The following is a 17,353-nucleotide window of genomic DNA, read 5'->3' on the forward strand; positions in this document are numbered from 1 at the left end:
TGGACATTTACCCGGATAAATAACTTACCGAAAGCGAAAACTGAATAGGGCCTCAGTTCTGCATCATCCATGCCAAACATATACTTTGTTGTTTGATACTTTAAACGACTGTTACATTGATGACACATCATCACAATGCTGTGCCGTATAAAAAAAATCAAATAGAACGTTTTTATGGAAACCGGGTTTTACGATTTTCCAATCAAGGCGTTTTCTCAAAAAGCATACAAACAAACAAGAGTTTCGGTTGTTAAGGTCAAAACGCTTATCTGATGCCGACGTTGCACCGTTTTTTTGAAAATGGAAACGGTGCCAAACATCCCCAAATATATAAATGAGGAAAAAAATAAAAAACCTTATGGATTTTTTGATCTCTTTGACGAGACGGGATCTGTTCCTCGCATAATTATAGCCGCATAACTGATAGTAGTACGTACCGAGTCTATGGGAAAAGACTTAAACGGGTAACTTGAGTCCGGGTCGGGTCTCAATTAAATGAATGTTATGCGTTATGCCTGTGAGGCTGTGAGTTGATTGTAACATTGTCTTCTCTTCTGTTCATTAGTGTGTTTGTTTGACAAGGTGTTGTTTTTCGTGGTTTTTTTTTTCCTGGGTTTCGTAAAACTGTAAAAGAATATCAAACGATTGTTATAAATAGAGAGGATAATCGAATTGGGTCACTATCGGGGGCTCTCAGAGCTTGGCGTTTACTCCACATCCTTTCAAAGAATCTGCATATCTGCAAATGATAACCCCGCTCTTGTGGTCTATATAGTATCGTACTATAGCAGTGGTAGAGCCGAGAGCGAGATGAATAGATCTTAGAGCTTTGAGCTTTCGAGGTTGGCATAGGTCATAGGGTCTAAACATCTGGGTAAATGGAGAGAGAAGGATACTCCTGTTTGTTTGTGGGATGTTGCTTTGTGCTTATAGAGCTAGAGAGAGAGAGAAAGAGAGAGACGCAGAGGTAGAGAGAGAAGGAGAGAGACCCACCAAATTCTGGTGTAGGAATCCTCCTCCCCGGCATCACCTTTATCCCCATGGAGCCGAATATTAACGATTATCAGGACTATGACATTATCAGATGGTTCGAAGAGGTCGCAGAGAATGCCAGCTTCATTCAGACCCAAACGCTTCGACGAATCATCGAACTGAATTTCAATACCGAATACCTTAAGAAATGGCTGGGCGACATCAAGGTCCAAGATATTGACTCAAATGCCCTGGAAGCCCTGTACACCTCTTCAGTTCCTCTTGTTTCCCACGCGGATTTAGAGCCTTACATCCAGAGAATTGCAGATGGGGATTCATCTCCAATCCTCACTCAAGAACCCATCACCCTTCTCTCCTTAAGGTGGGTATTACTTTCCCTTCATCTATTTATCTGTTTGTATATTCTTCTTCTCTTTCACAATTCTCAATCTTCTGTTCTCATTTACAAGCACCCAAATTCTAAGAATTTGTTGTTTTTCTTGTTGTGGTTATGTTCCTTCACTTCTTGTTTGGTAATCGTTACTATCTTTTTCAAGAAATTTTAAGCAACAGAGAGAAATAAAATAACTTTTACTCAGTACTATTTCATTCATTTCAAACCTCCAGTTTCTCTGTCTTTTGGATTTCAATGTCTAATTTGATTCACTCAGTGAATGGTTTTTTAAATGTCATTTGTTTGGTAGTTCGGGAACCACAGAAGGAAGACAAAAGTACGTGCCCTTCACTCGACATAGCGCGCAGACTACTCTTCAGATTTTCAGGTTGGCAGCCGTTTACAGATCGAGGTCTGGTCTGCTTCCCAATCTTAATTTAATACTCTCTCTCTCTCTCTTCCCCTTAAAAAACAATAATAAAACTTCTTCACTCTTCTTTTTTTAAAATTGAAATACTTTTCTACCATGCTTGTCCTTCTTGCTCCTGTTTGTGAATCAACATAAATAGTTGATGATGCTTTGTTTACTTTATTAACTGAGACAAAATGAGTTTTGGGTATCTATCTCCTGTTTGGCACAATATATAGGTAATTTGTTCACAACTATTCTTCTTTCTTTTAGGTTTCAATTCTTGGTCTAATGTAGAAGTTCTCTCTCTCTCATACCCATTTCTCATCTTCTTATTTGGTTGTTTGCATCAGGGTTTATCCAACCACGGCAGGAGGGAGGATCCTAGAATTCATTTACAGTAGCAAGCAGTTTAAAACAAAGGGAGGTCTAACAGCAGGAACAGCCACAACCCACTATTACGCAAGTGAAGAGTTCAAGATAAAACAGAAGAAAACAAAGACATTTACTTGCAGCCCAAAAGAAGTAATTTCAGGCGGAGACTACAAACAATCTACTTACTGTCATCTCCTCCTGGGCCTTGTTTTCTGTGATGAAGTGGAGTTCATCACCTCCACATTTGCCTACAGCATCGTGCAGGCATTTACAGCCTTTGAAGAGATATGGAAGGACATATGTAAGGACATCAAAGAAGGCACTCTGAGTTCAAGAATCACCATACCAAGCATGAGAAAAGCTGTGACTGAGCTTCTCTCTCCCAACCCATCTCTAGCTTCAAGGATTGAAAAGAAATGCAGGGAGCTAGAAGCGTTGGACTGGTTCTCTGTGATTCCTAAGCTTTGGCCCAATGCTAAATATGTTTACTCGATAATGACAGGGTCAATGCAACCTTATCTGAGAAAACTAAGGCACTACGCAGGGAATTTGCCTATAGTGAGTGCTGATTATGGGTCCACAGAGAGTTGGATTGGGGTAAATGTCGATCCTTCTGCCCCTCCGGAGGATGTTACTTTTGCAGTCATACCCACCTTTTCTTATTTCGAGTTCATACCCCTTCATAGGCAGAACCAAGATAGCTCTTCAGCCATTGATGACTTCATAGAAGCTGAGCCACTACCACTCTCCCAACTTAAGGTCGGACAAGAATATGAGGTTGTCCTCACCACTTTCACAGGTCTCTCTCTCTCTCTCTCTGAAATTTCAAATTACTAATTTGTTGTTATGTGATGATGGGGATGGGCTGTTTGGTAAATACGTCACACCAATATGGGGATGTGGCTGCACGTGGAGACCTTTGCATTGTCACGTCATTGCCACTTGCAAGATTCTTGGGCTTCCTTCATTTGTGCATGTGGTGTGGATCTCCATTGTGTAGAGGGCGAGCTCGGATTTGATACCCACAAGACACCACAGCCGTGCATCGTGAATGACAACTGAAATACTACTGATGTGCGGCTGAAATATCTTGTGGGTAGCAGATCCGGACTCACAGAGAGGCCATTATAATAATATGTGTCATATATAACATCTTCCCCAAATAACCGGATTGGTTACCAATTGACCCAGACCCAGATGGCATAAACTTCTCATTACATTACTGATGTTGATCGTTACTAGCAGCAGATTAGATCCGCAGCATTAGGGTTAGCAGTTATAGTTACTAGTCAGTAGTCACGATTTATTTATTATGAATACTTCATCAGAAGCCCGATTTTTAGGATCAAGGTGGTTATCAGTCACGATCTTCACCATTTCATCAAGAGCACAATTTTTAAGGACCACCAAAGATTCAAAATGTCATAATTCTGTCCTTACCTTGGAGTTGGGCCCATTAATTAAAAGGGAGTTTTGAGGTAGATAAGGTATGGTGTGATCGAATCTATTGTCTTGCACCCATCTGGGGTGGTTGAAAACTTGAAATCACATGAAAGGTTCTATAATGTGGATATATTGTTAGCAAAATTATTTCTTTCATTTATTAAGCGATGATTTAATGTCCATTATTATGATTGGGACTGATTCACCACGCCATATCCTTCAAAGAACGTTGAATAAATGTATTGTGTGTATCAAGCCAAGCTATCCACATAGGATATCCACCATATGAAAAACCCCATTTGGTGGATTTCTTACTCACTTTCTTTACCCACACCCTCTCTACATCTCACAATACAAAATGGCGATATGTTGTTGCAATTCAATATGGGTAGAGTGTAGTTTTCGAACTGCCATTGATCTGAACAGTCGGACCATTCGGCTCAGGAACCATTTAGACAGTCGGTTCCATTTTATTTCAAATCTAGTCTTTGATAAAAAATCGTTGAATTAGTTAATGAACTGTTGATTCGGACAATTAAACTGTCAATTCGTTTAACCCGTTTAATAGTTTTTGGTCATTTTTTAATTTTAATTATTTTTTTTAATTTATTTTGTCAGAATGGGCTATTTGTTTGGATCGAATGGTTAAACCGTCGACCCGAAAACGAGTGGCTAGAACAGATCCGATTCCGGGTCGTTTTTTAAAACATTGGGGTTGAGACTAGTGGGTAAGAAATCCGGTTTGCCCAAGTTGCTTGTTTCAAACCCCAAATAATCCATAACCCTTCAGCCCTGGTGGCAGCGGGAGGGATTTGATTCTAGATCTCCACTAAACAACTAAAGAACCTACCAACTGAACCACCATTTGTTGGTAGAGGGAACTTGGAGTGGAGGGGTTGAATTATCAATCAACTAACTATATAATATCATAGAACTATATATGATTCTCTTTTCTTTTGTATGTATATGTTCCAGGTCTTTACAGATACAGATTAGGAGATGTGGTGGAGGTGGCAGGTTTTTACAAAGGAACTCCGAAATTGAACTTTATATGCAGAAGAAAGCTAATTCTGACAGTAAACATAGACAAAAACACAGAGAAGGACCTTCAAGTGGTGGTGGAGAGGAGTTCCCAGCTGCTGGGGAAGACGAGAGCTGAGCTAGTGGACTTCACAAGTCATGCCGATATCGCCAAACAACCAGGGCACTACATAATATACTGGGAGATCAAGGGTGAAGTGGACGAAGGTGTTCTGGGTGAGTGTTGCCGGGAGATGGATGCATCCTTTGTCGATCATGGATACGTTGTCTCCCGGAGGACCAATTCCATTGGGCCCCTGGAGCTCTGCATTGTCGAGAGGGGTACATTTAAGAAGATTTTGGATCATTTTGTGGGGAATGGAGCTGCTTTGAGCCAGTTTAAGACTCCTAGGTGCACTAGTAACCAGGTCCTGTTGAGAATTCTCAATGTTTGCACCATTAAAAGGTTCCTCAGCACAGCTTATGGATAAGACTTAGAGACTGACAGCAACCAATATGCGGTACTGGAGTCTGTTAGGTTTAATTATTTTTGTGAATAAATTAAAGAGTGTGTTTTTGGTATCGTTTTCAAAATGAAAGTAGTGTTACAATACAAACAAAACCTATCTAGTTCCCTTACTTGTTTTATCATCAAATTATCTTCATCCATCATCACCTAAGCCTTGTCCTAACTAGCTTATATGCGTTGGCTACACGAATATTGTTCTGTTCGATACCATATCTAGGAGTGTCAATTGGACTGGATTTGGTCCAATCTGATCCAGTCCAATGTGAGTTCATTATAAATGGACCAGGTCCAATCCAATCTAAAAAGTGTTCTGGATCAATTTGTATCGATCCAATTCAATGTCTGGATCATCCAATCTATTCAAATTCATTTTGGTTTAGATTGGTTCCAACTCAAACCCGGTCCATTGACACATATATTCTTATCTTATATCAATGGACCAGATATTGGTTTAATCCAACCCAATCCAATATAAATTTGTTACGGACGAACAAAATCGAATCCAATCTAATAAATATTTTGGACTAGATTGGTCCAATCCATTATATCTTGCTGGTCCATTTAATTTTGGATTGGACGGGTCCAATCCAAAACCGGTCCATTGACACCCTTAACCATATCCGTCATGGTTAAATTATTATTATTATTTTTTTTTTTGTCTCTTACCCCTTCTAACCCCTTATAAATTTATAGCATATCACTGAACACACAATCACACAGATATATGTGTAAACTAGTGAACCTGAAAACATGAGAGCTAGATAATTGACAATTTGTTAAAGCACCAAACGACAAAAAATAACTACATCTTTTGGTGGTATAATACTAGCTAGTTTAGGGGACTCTTATCACAAACAAACTCTTATCGTTTTGTTTTATTAATAAAGGCATTCCTTTAGGGACGGGATTTAGTAGGCACAATATAGTAAAGTAAGCATGCTCAACGAGTATTTGATAATATCAAAAATGGTTTTTAATCTTTTTCAAGGGTATATTGGGATATTTTAAGGGACAATTGTCAAAAACAATTTAGCAATTTCTAAGTGTTCATTGAATATACTTACAACGTCGTCGTCGTGCCTACCTGATCCGGACTGATTCCTTTAACCCACGTGGTTAAATGCCGGAGCTGAATCGAACTTTGGAGTTAGGATAGATTCTCCACGTGGTTATATATAATTTGCTAGTATGGTGTTTTAGTGAAGAAATCTAAATGACCCTAAAATCATTGACATAGTTACGTGGCCATGACGCCTGCTGAACGGCAATCGGCAGGGAATCATACTCTCCGTCACTGTCCCTGATTTTTAAGTAATTTCCCATCCCTCAAGCCAAAAAATAGATCTCCATCCCCAATCCATGATGGAGATGGGTTGGTCATTGAAGAACTGAATCTCCAAATTGATTTTTTAACTAAAAACTTGCTTTAGTTTTGAAGGGCATAGAGATGCATATATGATTGGAAAAAAGATTTACTTAAAATGAAAAAAAAAAATGAAACATAATCATTGAGCCAAATTGGTTGACCACTTAGCTAAACATTATTAATCACTAAGATAACATAAAAATTGAAATTTGTCCGATATATATTGTGGCATTCTTGTAATCATATATTCAGGTCAAGGTCATATCCAAATAGGAAAATTACCATCCTATTTGTATTTGCACTTTTTCCAAATGCAAAACGGAGCCTAAAATTTTGAGAGAATTTGTTTTATATCCAATAGGTATGTAAAGCATAGATTGGAAGCCAAATTATTTATGCCAACAGAGAGGTTGCTCAATTGGTACATTAGCTGGTTTGTTCCAGCAGAAATGCATATTTGATTCCTGCAACCATCGACTTTGAGGAGGGAGTTATTAGTATCATGGTTTTTAAAATCGACCAGGAGACCGAACTGGTCAGGGGTCTGGTTACTGAGTTGAACGGTTCGATCATTCTGACAAAAAAATTAAAAAAAAAATGAAAAGAAATAAAAAAATGAAAACTGGTCAAAACCATTCGAACGGTTAACCGCCCGGGTCAGTGGTTTACTGACCAAAATCAATGATTTTTATGAAAAATCCGATTTTGGGGAAAACCGGAACTGATCACCTGACCGGTTCTCGGTTTTTTTGGTCTGACCATCTGGTCCGGTCCGATTAGTATGGTGTTGTACTATTCAAACGGCCCTTATAGGAGATTTGGGGGTATCACCAAAATAACATATCCAACAGGTATGTAAAGAATAGATTTGAAGCCAATTCATTTATGCCAATTGAGACGTCGCTCAATTGGTAGATTAGCTGCTTTATTCTAACAGAGATGCATATTTGATTCCTGCAACCACCAACTTTGGGGAAGAGGTTATTAATGTCGTGTTATGCTATTCAGATGGCCCCTATAGGAAATTTGGGGGTGTCACCAAAATAACATATCCAGGTAATTCAATTAAACTGAGTAAATTTACATATCAAATATTACACGATTTCACTTTTTTTTTATGAATATTTCACTGGTTAAGTGACTTGAGTCATTAGAAAAGTCATCCAAACAACCCAAAAAATTTGCAAGTGGATACGGGGTTGACCCAAAGGGCTCCTACGCATGGCGCCCTCTACACCTAATTATGGGACAACTTAATGCTGTGTGTTTCGGTTTGATAGGAAATAAAGAGAAAATTAGAAATTTTTTATTTTTGTAAAATTTACCCTCAACTTTGTATTCTCTATTATTTTTTATAAAACAAAAAATACCGTAAAAGCCCTTTATCTTACATGGTTTCTTCCGAGTTCACATCTCCGCCCCACAATGCCCCACAACACATCCCCGCCATGTATCGAGAGCATCTCCCAATGATGACATCATCGGTTCTAGTATATTATCGGGACATGTTCCCAGTACATGGTGGGGATGTGCTGTGGGGCATTGTGGGGTGGGACGTTGTGGGGCGGAGATGTCGTCTCGTTTCTTCCATGAGTTTTGGATTTTCAGATTACGAGTTTAAATTTTGTCCCAACATGCCACTACAGCCGCCCATGGTGAGATATTCCTAATGTATCTTGTTGGGACAATTGTTGTGCCCTTTTACTGAGACTTGATCTGGACTCTTATATATATTAGAGGAACGACTTCTGTGTAGCAGGTTGTGGAACCAATGATGATGCTCCACACCAATGATGAAATACATGGGACCCACTTCAAAGGTTGGATGGTTGTGGGCCCCATGTATTTTATCACTGGTGTGGAGTGTTGTTGTTGGTTCTACAGCTTGTTCAACGGTTAAAGCATTCAGCTAATCCTATACAAGATTGGATTAGCTGAACTTAATAGTTTTTTCGGCCGTGGAACCAATCATTTTTCTGCACAATGCTCAATCTCTCACATGTATTTATGGCTGTCTTAGAGGAAAAATGATTGATCCCATCTTGAAAAACAGCTACCAAGTTTAGCTAGTCCATTCTAAAAATAACGAGTTCAAATCAGCTCCCCACAACGTCGCACAGCACATTCCTGCCTTGTATTGGGAACATCCCTCGATGATAATCTCAGGAATGATGATGTCATCATCGGGAGATGTTCCCAATACACGACGAGGATGTGTTGTGGGATATTGTGGGGGACAGTCTTGTGGGGGGCTGATTCGGTCTCAAAAATAACAACCTCCGCCCACCATGTCAGGAATTTAGAATTCAGATTTGCTCCTCACAGAACACACTTCACACCAACTTCACAACACACCACAGCCATCAAGTGTGAGAACATCTTCCCATGAATGATAACAACAAGTATGAGAGATATTTTCAATGCACAATTGTGGTATCCTGTAAGGTTGGCGTAAGGCACACTTTGTGAGGAGCAAATCCGATCTTAGGAATTTATGGTTTGCATTAATGGTTATCAGTTTTGTTGCATTTGATACAAGGAGGTTTATATCATCACTGTCACTAGGTATTACCAAAGTTTGCTGCAAAATCGGATTTGATGATCACAAATTTGTGCTCACACCATTCTCACAACCCTTTTCAGCCATGCATTGGGAATATCTCTCCATGAAGAATGGATGTAAGAACAGTGTGAGCACAATTTTGTGAGGAATGAGTCCACCCCTTTTTGTTGTATGCATACGGTTGAAAAAGGAAAAAGATGAATTTACTTGCTTAGCTATAGCAAGATCACAATCAGCACCCCACATGCACATCTTAGCGTGCATTGGAAATATCTTAAGCCTACTAGTCATTGGGAGATGTTCCCAATACATGATTGCGATGCGATGTGATGTGAGGTGCTGTGGGGCGCAGATGTAAACTCAGCTATAGCCACTCATTTGGGCCCTTTGTGGGTCTCTCTTCCTAACCTGAATTTAGATCTCATGTGAATACAAGTGTCATGCAGGCCCCATGTATACTCAGTACTGGCATATTCATTATAATTGGTTATTAAGCCAGGTTTACATATTTGTAGATCGTATATATCATGTGGCTCCTCATCTAATAATACTATAAAAGTGGGAATGGTCTTTGACTGCTTTTAGATTATCCCTGTCTCAGAGGGCAAAAAATTGGAACTTACACTTTCCAATTCATCTCTCTCCTAGTGATTTTTATTTAAAGAAATTTTTGTTAATGGTACGGAAGTCAATATTTTAAATAAATAAAATTTAGCCTCTACGAATTAACTCTAAACCCCATTAACTTAATGGTATAAAAGTCAATATTTAAAACCAGCCTAGAAACTAAACCATATCACAAGTCATCAATTCAACCATTTCACTTGAATGGGCCAACACATGATGCTATAATTAAAAATAAAAAAGTTTAAATAAATAAAAATATAAAAGCATATAAAATACATAAATTTTATAGAAAAATTCAAGCACACCTCTAATATCAAGGATCTAAGCATCAGTATCAAGTATCGTATTAGATAACTCAGATACAAATATGGATATGGATATGGATTCTTTTTGGAAACGCATGGATATGGATGGAAAATTTGGATACACTAGGGAAATGCATACAAATCCCATAAATGTAGTAATAACCAAGGATTATATTGGTATTGGATATTAAATCGGATAGCTTAGATACCAATATGAATACGGATACGCTTTGGAAATGCATGGATACAAACGAAAGATAATAAAAACACATGGAATAGTAGGAAAATACATACAAATTCCATAAATACATCAATTAATTAACTATAAGGTCAAAATAGTCATAAATAAGGTATAAATACATACAAATATAGGTTTTAATGGTATATATCAATAAATATATTACAATTAATATAACGGGATGCATAAATATCATACAATTTTGTTGATAATCCATCGGTCATGCATCCAAAACTTATATTATATTATATTATATTATATATATAGATTTTTACAAATTAACACATCCACAAAACTATTATTATGTTATATTCTATTTAAGTCCAAGATATAAACATGTACAATTCTTATATTTTAATTACTATATCAATTATTTTCTATATTACTATTTCTATTTTTCAACATTAACAAAAAAAAAGTCAACTAAATATTAAAATTTACAGTGTTCAATAAACAATATATTTATTTTTGTAAATAATAAATATGTTATTATAAAATATAAATTAAAATAGCAATTGATAGTTTATAAAAAAAATATATATATATAATCTTAACTTAAAATATATCAACTTTATTAAAATTTCTAAGATACATATCATATGAAAATTCATAATTTTTAATTACTAAAATAATTATTCCATTATTAACATTTTTATTTCTATATTTCTTTGAAATAAGAAATTATTTTTTATTTAAATATAATTAGTGGATATGATAGATTCAATTTAATATTATATTCTTAATATGTTTTACATAAAATTTTTTATTTTTGTAAATAATAAATATGTTGTTTTTAGTATAAATTAAAATATCAATGAATAATTTATAAAAATATATTAAAATTTTAAGATACATAATAACATACAAATTTATGAATTTTAAGTACTAAAATAATTATTCTATTATTAATATTTTAAGTACTAAAATATATTAATAATTATTCTATCATTAATATGTAGTTTAATATTATTCTTTTTAATTTTAAGTTAGAATTGTTGAGCATAAACATATGGTATTTGTTTAGATTGCATGTTAACAATAAAGTTAATAAAGTTTATTTTATTTCATTTATTATCACAAATTAAAAGGTGGCCTAGTGGTTCAAGATGTTAAGTAAAAATTGGTTTAGGAGTTGTGACTTGAGTTCAAATTATGCTATTGACATTAGGTTTAATGTCAAAATAGCTACAAATAATGTATAAATATATATGAATTGTATATTATAACGACACATATGAAGAAATATATTATAATGAGTATAGTGGGGTGCATACATATCCTACAATTTTACTCATAATGCATCAGTCCAGAATCCAAAACACATATTATATAGACTTTCACAAATTAATACATGCACAAATCCATTATTATTTTATTTTCTATTAAAGTTCAAGGCACGAAACATGTGCAACTATTATATTTGAATTATTATATCATTTTTCTATTTTGTTATTTCTAATTTTTAATATTAACAAAAAAAAAAGTCGACTAAAATATTAATTCTCAAATGTTTGGTAAACAATATTTTCTTTTTTGTAAATTAAAATATCATTTAATAATTTATAAAAATATATAATATTAACTTAAAATATATCAAGTCTATTAAAATTTTGAAGATACATATCATATGAAAATTCATAAATTTTAATTATTAAAATAATTATTTCATCATTAATATTTTTATTTTTATAAATTTTCTAAAACAAAAATTAATTTTTTGATATAAATGTAGATTACTAGATTTGATATATTCAATTTATATTATATTCTCAAATATTTTGTAAACAATATTACTATTTTTAAATAATAAATATATTGTTATTTAATGCAAATTAAAATATTAATTAATAATTTAGAAAAATTTTAAGATACATATCATATGCAAATTTATAAATTTTAAGTATTAAAATAATTATTCTATTATTAATATTTTATTTATATAAATTTCTTGAAATTAAGAAATCACTTTTTATCTAAATGTGGATTTTATAGATTTTTTATTCTATTGGTTTATGAAATACTAATTTTGAATATTATTCTTTTTAGTTTGTAGTCGAAGTTGTTGAACATATGTGTATGTTTTTTTTTTTTTTGGATTGCATGTAGACATTAATATTAACAAAAGATAATGTATTTCGTTTATTGTCATGAAATGAAAGGTGACTTGGGGGTTAAGGATGCATATAACTCTAACCATTAGGTGACATGGGTTTATTGGGTTTGAATCACACTAGGTTTATTTTCTTATAGTGAGCATGTTGTTAAATGAGGCTTCAATACACATCTATATTAGTATGTCCCGTATTAGGCGTATCATATCAATATTTTAATCATTATCTAATATCATATATCTATCATATTAAATAAAAATAAGTATGATAAAAACTATTTTTATTAATGATTGAAATAGAATACAAAAATATAGAAAAAATAGAACTAACATCTAACCTGTGATTCAGTGGCTCAACTAGTTGAGTCATTTGGTTATTGACCAAATCATCAGCTTTTTTGCAAGTGAACAATTTGGTGGTGAAATGAACTTAGGGTCCTAGTCTGGTTCCTCTAAAATGTGATGATATGGTTTGATGGAGCTTTAAAGAAGGATGTGGCAGCTAGTGTTTGTGTCGTAGTGACTAATAGTACGGGCAATTGAGTCGAACCGATTCTAGCTTAACTTTTACATGTCTTGGTTTGGTTTGACTAAATACTATCAGGTTCAAGTTCAATTTTGATTTGAACTCTATTCTCTGGTTAGATTTAAACTAGAATTGAGACTAATTGAATTTTAGCCAAAAATATTTGATTAGAGCTCAGTTCGATTGTTGTTGTAACTAATAGTGATTCTTTCCTATGGGTGGCAGCATCAAAAGTGGAGGTTGATGATGTGGAGAACTGAGATGGTGGAAGCAATGGCGGCTTGCATTGAAGCATGTGGCGCATTATCTTAGGTTGCTCCATTTGTATTATAGGCAATTTCTTTTTAGTAATCAACCTTCTAAAGAACAACACTGTGTGTGGGCTTGATACGGGTCCAGGCCTAGTCAGGGTTGACAAAAATACGACTGCCCAGACCCAAAAATTTGCAAGCCAGGCCAAGCCTAAATGATCATCCATTGCAGATTTATTTTCATTAATATAAAGCTTAAAGCTTTGTTGTGAAAAAAAAAAAAAAAAAAAACAACAACAATTTGGCCGCAACTTGAAAACACTAATAAAAAGCTAATTGGAACTACACTTCCATGGATCAATGGTTACCAAAAATTCAGTAATAAAGATAAAAATATAGAAAATATAGTAATTTTCATAAATTTGTAGAAAAATGAGGCATGCCTTATAAAACAATAATATATGTAATAAATGAGAATTATTGTTATTAATAATGGCTTTTCCTTTTCTTTTCTTTCTTTTCTCTTGCAAAAAAAATGGTTTTGAGTGAGACAACTCTAGAAAACTGGTTTAGGTGATAGGGCAATTTTTCTGATTATCTAATTCAACCATAAATTGAAAACATTGATATAATATACTCAAAAATTCTAAAGTTGGATCTTTAAGTTGAAAGGCAATAAATCTAACGCTACACCATGTTTTGTTTACTACTCTATGTTATGGGCTCTAATAAGTACAATAAAATCATCATCATCATCTAAAAATGCCACATACAATGTACATATACTACTTTAAAAAGTATAAATAGTCTCACTAATATTTATGTAATTTTTTGAGGACAAAATTCCCCTTCCATATTTAAATTTATTGATAAAAATGAGGGCTAAAGGGTAATCAACTATTAATATTAAATGAGTTGAAAAGAGACAATTATAAGATATTTAATGCATTCAATTTTCTCTCATCAAATCCAATACTTAAGGTATTAATTTGCATTCACCTTCATTGAATCATATATTTAAGGCATCTTTATTTCTTCTCATCATCAAATTCTATTAATTAAATCCATACATAATAAATTAATAATTCCAATAACATAAATACATACTTTTAAAAACTACCTAAAAAATAGTATTTTCATCTAGGCAGTGATAAGAAATTAAACCATTTCGGGTCAAATGGGCCAATCCATGTTGTCACAATTAAATAATAAATTTTAAAAATAGATAAAATGTAAAAAATATATAAATTAAAAAAATGGAACGTTTTTAACATCATATATTTTACATATTAAACAATAATAAGTATGATAAATAAGAAATGTTTTTATTAATGATTGAAATGAAATGTAAAATTTAAAAGGGAAATTTTCTAATAAGTACCTTGCACTTTAGGTCGAGTGCCAATTTAGTACCCAAACTTTAAAACGTGACACTCTAGTACCTGAATTTTTGAAATGCGACAATCTAGTACATGTCGTTAACTAGCTGTTAAGTGTCACTGGAAAATACACAAATGCCCTTCAAATGCCATCTAATTTTCTTTACCAACCATCTATTAAAAGGTGACCCTAAGTGTTCCATTACTAGTTGATAAAGCAACAACTATGTAACAAATGCCCTTCAAGTTAAACACATCTTAGCACTCATCAGTCTTCAAAGGGAAAATCGGGGTCCGTCGTTAATAGACAAAGTGGTGTGGGTCATTGGCTTGGAGGCCAGAGGCCGTCCAAGCTGGTTCAACTGAACGTGTATTTCCCCATGCACAGAGTCCCTTGACCACAAGCATCTGTTATCACAACACTCTGAAGCGTCAGATGGTCGACGAGCAATCATTCCTATCTCCTTTCTCAATACATGTAAGCTTCGTTTTCTAAAAAGAAGGGGCTCCCAGTAGCACACAGCTCTGTAGCGAGTTGCCGAACTCAACCCTCCATTTCAACAACAACCCATCACCGCAACCACCATAGCCACTAGATGGCCAGAGTCGTCAGGGAGTTGTATCCGGAGGGCCCTGAATCTCGTTGAATCTCTTGAGAACTTGTACAGGGGAAAATGGAAGGGAGACCTATATGAGATGTTTTTCTTCTGATTAGGGAGAAGGGTCTGTTGTAGGAACCAAAGAGACTTCGAGATGATTCTGTATGGCAAGAACTTGGCCAAACCTGTAGCTAAGTTGCTACGATGAGATTTAGAAGAATCACGATCATCAGCATCAACGGTGAGGGAGCTAAAGCACTTGCAGACGGCGAGGTAGTAGCCAAGCATCTTGGCGTCTTGGATTTTGTTGAAGATGAGACATTAGAGCAAGTCATGTAGACAGTCGAAGTGATGGTTTGGGCAGTTGAGAGCTTGGGCTCTATTTCAAGAAGATGATGAACAATGTGTTTTATTTCCAAGGGTAATTTTGATATTTTCAAAAGTCTTAAATCGCACATGAGGTCACGTGATATACATAACTGACGGTCCATTAACGGTAGGTACTAGATTGTCACATTTCAAAAGTTTGGGTACTAGATTATTGTGTTTTAAAGTTCGGGTACTAAATTGGCACACGACCTAAAGTATAGGGTACCTATCGGGAATTTTCCCAATTTAAAACCAATTAGAAACAAAACTATTTTCCTATTCTCTCTCCTTAAATCTCATATTAAGGTATATTCTCTCATCAAACCCACAAAATTAATTTTAATATTATAAAAATAAATATTTGGAAAAATAATTTAAAAACAAAACTATTTTCTTCCCTCCCAATGGTGGGTAAGCAATTCAACCATTTTGGGTCAAATGGGTTAATAAATAATGTCATATTTAATAATAAAAAAATAAAATATATAATATAAAAATAAAAAGAATTGAACACATCTCTAATATTGCATATTCATTATACTAAATAAAAATACATATGAAATGTAAAGTAATTTTATTAATGATGAAAATAGAATGCAAAAGTTAAAATTAACCTATAAATGAAATGATGTCATAGTCAAATAATACAATTTTTAAAAAATAGAAAATGTAAATAATAACAAAAAATATAAAAAATCTGGGCACATATCTAATGTTCCATATTCATAGAAATAAATATTGGGTACATCTCTAAGATTATACATTCATTATCAATAATGGAAATGTAATATAAATTTTAGTGTTAACCTAGAAGTCAAATTATTTTCCTTTTTGGGTTGTGGGTTGTGGTTTGGGTCAAATGGATTAACCGATGATATGATAGTTAAATAATAAATCTTTAAAAATAAAAAAGTATAAGTAATTAAAACAATATATAAAAAATCATATATTAATTATGTCAAACAAAAATTAAGTATAATAAGTAAAAATTATTTGTATAATATAGATGATATATAATTTAAAACAAATCCATAAGTAAAGCAATTTTCTTAGAATTCACATTTGCACCCCATAACATCCCACAACACATCCCCGCCATGTATTGTGAACATCTCCTAATGATAGTACCAGAAATGATGAGATGTCATCATCGGGAGATGTTCCCAATACACGATGGGGATGTGATGTTGTGGGGCACCCCCTTATGGCGGGCAGATGTGAATTCATTTTCTTATCTATATTGTGGGTCAATGATCCAACTTTTCAAAGAAACTCATGATGTCAAAATTGAATAATAAGTATTTAAAAAAGATAAAACACAAACAATGAAAAAGTACAAATTTCTATTGCATTTGGGAACATTTATAATGTCATATATTCATCCTAATAAATGAAAATAATTGTTAAAATATTTTCTTATTTATAGCAAAAATTAATGAAATACAAAATTTAATAATAATAAAAATAATATTAGTAGTAATAATAATAATTGTTATTGTAATTTAAAATTTCCACATGCAATCCACGTGCTTAATTACTACTACTATAAAATGTACCAATGTTCACATAATATTTCTGGAATTTTGGTTGGACAAAAATTGCCCATTTATTTAATATTTTCTGAAATGTATATATATATATATATATATATATATATATATATATATATATATATATATATTAAAACAAAGCAGTCAAGAAATTTTCACTTTTTCTTGAATTTTTTAATACTTTTATTCCATGTCAGTTTTTAAAGAATCAATGGGATAATCTCCTCCCTAATAATCAACTCTCCTAAAACTTATCCTAAACTACATCCCTCACTTTCTCCTAAATCATCTCCAATTTCTATTTATCTCCTAATTTATCTAATTTACT

General features: G+C 33.7%; 1 protein-coding gene and 1 pseudogene across 2 annotated transcripts; one reads left to right on the top strand and one right to left on the bottom strand.

The window, feature by feature from the left end:
• Window positions 1-679: 679 nt before the first annotated feature.
• LOC104612564 (indole-3-acetic acid-amido synthetase GH3.10-like) lies at window positions 680-5,235 on the top strand. 2 transcript variants are annotated; one of them, XM_010280001.3, is made up of 4 exons: window positions 680-1,354; window positions 1,677-1,778; window positions 2,129-2,949; window positions 4,569-5,235. In XM_010280001.3, exons 1-4 carry the CDS (start codon window positions 1,041-1,043, stop codon window positions 5,102-5,104), a joined length of 1,773 nt encoding a protein of 590 aa, XP_010278303.1. In that variant the 5' UTR covers window positions 680-1,040; the 3' UTR covers window positions 5,105-5,235. The 2 variants fall into 2 exon arrangements, with proteins under 2 accessions (XP_010278303.1, XP_088750502.1); XM_088894376.1 differs by having other exon boundaries at window positions 801-1,354; window positions 1,677-1,754.
• A 9,630-nt stretch (window positions 5,236-14,865) lies between these two features.
• On the bottom strand, window positions 14,866-16,574 carry LOC148803860 (F-box protein At4g18380-like; annotated as a pseudogene).
• Between the last annotated feature and the right edge of the window lie 779 nt (window positions 16,575-17,353).

The sequence above is a fragment of the Nelumbo nucifera genome, chromosome 1 (assembly GCF_055504915.1).
Source record: "Nelumbo nucifera cultivar China Antique chromosome 1, China Antique-T2T, whole genome shotgun sequence".
In the NCBI taxonomy this organism is placed as follows: Eukaryota; Viridiplantae; Streptophyta; class Magnoliopsida; order Proteales; family Nelumbonaceae; genus Nelumbo; species Nelumbo nucifera.

Bases quoted from the DNA above. Each gene is read 5' to 3' on its own strand.
- LOC104612564 (XM_010280001.3), top strand. From the start codon at position 1,041: ATGGAGCCGAATATTAACGATTATCAGGACTATGACATTATCAGATGG. The intron at 1,355-1,676 runs GTGGGTATTACT...TTTGTTTGGTAG, and splicing joins ATCACCCTTCTCTCCTTAAG to TTCGGGAACCACAGAAGGAA. The intron at 1,779-2,128 runs GTCTGGTCTGCT...TGTTTGCATCAG, and splicing joins GCAGCCGTTTACAGATCGAG to GGTTTATCCAACCACGGCAG.